This window comes from Atta colombica, unplaced genomic scaffold (genome assembly GCF_001594045.1).
Source record: "Atta colombica isolate Treedump-2 unplaced genomic scaffold, Acol1.0 scaffold82, whole genome shotgun sequence".
Taxonomy (NCBI): domain Eukaryota; kingdom Metazoa; phylum Arthropoda; class Insecta; order Hymenoptera; family Formicidae; genus Atta; species Atta colombica.
Window position 1 is genome coordinate 33,850 of NW_017259575.1, and position 5,601 is coordinate 39,450.

The 5,601-nt window shown below is 32.0% G+C and overlaps 1 protein-coding gene across 3 annotated transcripts in view; it reads left to right on the forward strand.

The window, feature by feature from the left end:
- The window catches only part of LOC108692748, a 10,294-nt gene extending 8,425 nt beyond the window's left edge, over nucleotides 1–1,869 (forward strand). For all 3 annotated transcript variants that reach the window (XM_018201161.1, XM_018201158.1, XM_018201160.1), the window contains 2 exons: nucleotides 360–511; nucleotides 724–1,869. In XM_018201161.1, coding sequence (XP_018056650.1) covers nucleotides 360–511; nucleotides 724–850 — 279 coding nt within the window. In that variant the 3' untranslated portion in view covers nucleotides 851–1,869. The remainder of the gene's footprint in view (nucleotides 1–359; nucleotides 512–723) is intronic.
- Nucleotides 1,870–5,601: the final 3,732 nt, after the last annotated feature.

Below are 5,601 nucleotides of genomic sequence, written 5' to 3' on the forward strand. Positions count from 1 at the left end.
TATGATAATTGAAATAAAATAATACTCCATTTGCGATTTCATACAACATTTAGAAAATTAGTAGTGGTTTGTCGTTTTAAGACAATAATTCTTAGATGCAATCATTTACAATTATATTATTGTAATACTTATTATAATATTTATTTAAATATCATTCTAGTTCTTACATAATTATTCATCTTCGTATTGTTACACGATTGTTTTGTATTATAAATATATCAAGAAAAGAGGAGAAGATTGTACATTAAACATGATTATATGTAATAAGTTGTTACACTTTTGAGCGAAAACACACACACACACACACACACACACACACATACATATATAGAATTGTAATTCTAAATTTAATTCGCTAGGGCTACATGAGATCCGTCAAGTCCTTTAGTTACGTAGGTCGTGCGGAGGAGGAGGGACAGCGTGGATGTGCCGAGAGGGCACTTTGTGAGGCTAGTGCGGAATGTATCGCCGATACGCAAGGTCCATCGTCGATTTTCTGCCAACTTGGATCGTGAGTATCTGTTCTTGTGTTTAATTTTTTTTATATCTGTAATAAACTAAACACTTGGAACAATAGCGTAATTTTAAATTTATCATCTTCTTTCTTACCACAGCATTGGAATATAGCATATCGTCTTTTTTACGTTATGTTAAATTTATTGAAATTATAACAGTTTCGGTCTTTGGTAATGAATAATCAAAGATTAAATTAAACTTCCTCAGGTACGCAACGAGTTATTTCCTGCAGAGGCAAAGCGGCGTCGGCTTTGAGGCCTTATACGAGGCAGGACGACGTGGTCGCACAGGCGAGGATTGCAGAACTCTTTTTATGGATTGCAACGCTGTATAAGGCGAGTTTAATCCCCATAGCGTTCTGTCGAACGTAGCTTAGATTCCGCGGGATTCTCTTTGCCGATCAAAATTAATTTGAAGACTTCTCATACTACCCGTACATTCTGTGCTTTATCTTCTGATCGAGAACAATGTGAAACTACTCGAAGCTATTTGTATACATTACAAATAATTAAATAATATAATATGAAGGTTTTATAAATTATCGGAGAAACGTCTAAAAACGTCATGGTTGGGTCTTTTTATAGGATCTAATTTTCGAACACTCCGAATCTTTTTTTCGTCAAGCATTCGAATGACACGTATTTTCAACGGAGTTTCCGGCGTCCTATAACGTAAATCATGTTAAAACAAAAGTATATAGAGTTTTAATCATCATATTCATGGGTGTGCACCGAGCCGGGATTCGCATCGAATCTCGCTAGCTCCTCGAGCTCACGGTTGAACATTTCTTCAGACAGAGAATTCGTGTGTGTACACATGCTCAATAATGCAGATTTATTAAACATCAATCTGCGATTCCAATGCGAACAAACAAGGCACACTTGATGCTTTAATCCCGCCTGTCTCGAGACCAATTAGATTAAATTTTTTGATTGAACAAGTTTAAACAAGTTTGTTAATATCTTTATAAATTAGCTTCTAATAATACATTTTGGTCAAGTTTTATTTACTAAAGTTTCTCTTGTTTTTTTTTTCCTATTTGTCACATTAAGAATTGTACGTATATTTTTTCGTATCGCCGAGTTTCGCCACATCGATTATACAACTATATGACTATATTTATTTCTATTTATTGTGCGTGTTAAACGTAGATGTAGTATTTGTGGTTGGGACTCGGTGCGAGTTCTGGTCGTTCCAGTATTTTGACGACGATGACTATTATGTGCAGCAGGAATTTTATATATGAGTATATATAAAATTGTTGATATATTTTAAGTTTGCGATCAATAAAATTGTTTTAACATCTGAAATGTAATATATATTTTCAAAATATAAAACTGTGAATAATGAAAGCACTATAATTCATATTAATTTAAGCGTCATTAATGGATTCGTTTTTCCCATTATCAATGATTTCCAACCTGTTTGTAAACTTTTTGCGGCCATCAGATCAATACTAAAAATATACAATCATATTTTCTGTTTTATATAAATCAGTTAAAATACTTTATATAACTAATAAAAATTGGCCACCTCGCATGATTGAAATTGAAAAAGTAGTAGTTGTCCGTCAAACTTTAAATCAAAATAAAAATTGTAAAATAATTTTATTATCATATTTTATTATCATACGTCGTTGTATTCGTTAGAATGGACACTACAATTTTTATTACATCAAAACATTTATTTTACAGAAAAAAATTATGTTTACCTCTCCGTTTTCTAACATAAATATTTTTTCTCAATGAAACTGTGCTTACAATCAAGTTTAATTGCAGCCATTTAATTTCAGATTATTATATATTTATTAAATCTATTTCTGTTAATTTACGAAATAAAAATGGATGACTACTTTTACAATACACCGTGTGTATGTGTGTGCGTGTGTGTGCGCGCGCGCGCGTGTGTATGTGTGCGCGCACGCGCGCGCGTACATGCATGCGTATGTATGTAAGCAGGGAATCCGATAAGTTTTAACAAAGTGTGTAGAGAAAATGGACTAAACTGAGTCGAAAAGTCCTATATCATTTTATAATTTTCGCAATAGTTAACAAGATATTAATTACTAAAAATATTGATTTTCAATAATTATTTATTCAAATATTATCATTTTAGAATGTTTCATACAAAAGTTGTTTAAATTCGAGGGATGCATAAAATGATATCATTAGTTTGACCTTAGATGACTGGCGTTGTTAAGGTCGGATAAAAGTCACTTTAAATTTTTCAAATGGAATCCCTCCATTTTTCATTGCATATTCTTGTAGAACTTATCTTGAGAGCTTTCCAAAACTATAAAATATTTTTCCATTAAGCACTTTTTGTGTTATAATCCAAACAACACGAAGATTAAAAGTCGGCTATAAGACCGAATGTCGACTAATAGTCGACTAATGCTCATTTCCACCAATGTAGATTAATTTTAATCTCGGTTCAACTTACTTTTCGTCTTTTTCTAATTTTTAGAATTAGAAAAAGACAAAGAGTAAGTTGAATCGAGATTAATCTGCATTGGTGGAAATAAACCTAATAAACTGAATGAACTCAAAAAAAGTCGATTCGACATTTTAAATTGACTTACGACTTAAAATATCAACTTACACATATGTTCAATTTCTTCACGTCTAAATAACTTTATCCAAAAGATATCTTCCAGATAGTGGAGATATCTCCTAGATAAAGTTATCTGCAACTTATCTGTAAATGAAGAAATTGAGCATTATTCTATGTCAACTGGGAATAGTCGACTTTAAATTGACTTTTAACAGTCAACTATATGCCGACTGAAAAAAAGTCGACTAAATTGACGAACAGTCACTCGTGTTGTTTGAGAAGGCTTGAAGTTACACTACCGCCGTCATTAGAGCATTATCCAAGGTGTACTGCGTGAAGGTTGCTCGGCCAAAAATATGTTCCAGACTAATGTAATGGGGTTTAAAAAGATCTATTTATTGATCATATCAGTTTAATCTTGGGTGACTTTGCCAAAGTCAGATCAAAGTCACATCGACACATTTTTTTAAATGAAACATACCTACTTTTTATTCTAGAATCTAATAGCCGATGTCAAGAGCTTTTCAAAATCCTATAATAAAGTATCGTTTAATTAAGTAAATCTCGAGTATGAAGATTAAAAGTTACAGTACCGCTGGCACTAGCATTATCCAATGTGTGCTAGCATTACCGCGTGGAGGTTGCCCGGTCGAATTTATATCTTGTGTGTGTGTGTGTGTGTGTGTGTGTGTGTGTGTGCGCGCGCGCGCGCGCGCGCTTCTACATGCGTACGTGTACTTGCATATATTTATGTTTCTGAATAAATAAATGTTTACTTGTTTATAAGAAATGCTCAAAATGACCATCGTTTTCTTACTGACCGCGCGACAGGTTTGTTGCTGTTTCTTTGTTGCTGTTTCACTTTAATAAGCACTCGATTTATTCGTACGCAACGGCTCTTCGCACGTATTCCGTTGGGACTGAGTATAATGAGCCCTGGTAATAAATATTCAACCTTAGTAGAGACTTTCCTATGTTGCTATAAAAGTGAATCAGAAATAAATAAATATTCTATTTCGTTTTATTTCTCAAAGTTTTTATAGATTTCGTTTTATTTCTCAAAGTTTTTATAGATTATCTAGCCATGTATTATTGCTTATTCAAATGAAGAAGCATACGATATGTTGCTAATTTTGAGTGAGTATTGAGTATTCATTTGCTGATGCTGAAAGATTGTGGCGATGTTTTTCTAATCGAACTCCTCACTCGCGGAGTCTTTTCACACACATACACATATGTACACAGCAGAGAGAGTTTGAGATCAAAAAATACTACGGGCGTGACGAATCATGTCCTTATCTCTGCTGCGACAAACACACCCACACACATACACACCCACACACACACACACGCGCGCGCGCGCACGCACGCACGCAAAAGATGTAAATCTATACCTCTACGCGGTACACTTAATGCTAATGCCGGACTGTAATTTTTAATCTTCATAACTGAGATTTGCTTAATCAAAAGATACTTTATTATAGGATTTTAGAAAGCTCTTGACATCGGCTAAAAAAAAACGGAATTCGATCCTGCAACTACAATATATAATTTAATAGGGTTGACATTTTTTTAATTTTGGCAAACTCAATTTTCAATGCTATAAGCATACAAAAAGTAATTTTACGCCAATTTTCACGTATTTATATGGAGGATTAAATTAATTTTGAAAGTGTGCCGGTTAGGCGTTAAATACTGCCGTATTTAACGCCTAACAATATAAATTAATTACATATACGCATCACGCATTTAGCATTAAATGTACATACATACAATACTCATAAGGAATATTAGCGTGATAATGCTCGTAGGGAGGAAGATGCGCTTAGAACTGTTCGAGAAAGGGAATCAGCAAATTTTAACGTGTTTAATGAACTCTGTGTCCAACATTACTATTGTTTTTTTAAAAAATATATGAAAGTATAAGAAAAATAATTGTGATTAAGTTCACTTTCTCTATAATATAGCATATTTTATTAATATTTTATTTTTTCAATTAATATTCCGATATTGACAAAAAATATATATACATATATATTTTGATTTTTACATATTATGATATATATATTGGGTTGTCCGGAAAATTCGTGCCGATGTTGAAGGAAAATTTAAATTTTAGTATACATTTATTAAATTATATAGGTTGATCGGCACGAACTTTCCGGACAACCCAATATATAAGAAAGAATTAAAATTTCTAAATTTATCTCAAGTTAAAATTAAGGATTTGAAAAACACATAAATTATGTTAGCAATATTAAAATTGTTTAAATAAACATGTACTATATGTAATTTTAAAATCATATATGCATCTTTTAATAATTTAAATTCGATATTTCACAATGATAGCAATTTAATGATTTTCAGTTTCATTATTGAATGACCTTCTCTATATTTAACATTAACTCGTGTTAATATCTTAATTAGGATAATTTTCCTTCCTTTTAACATGTTCATTTAACCTATTAATTGCTGTATATAATAAGAATATTACAGATTTATGTCTATTAACATAGATATATATTTATGCAT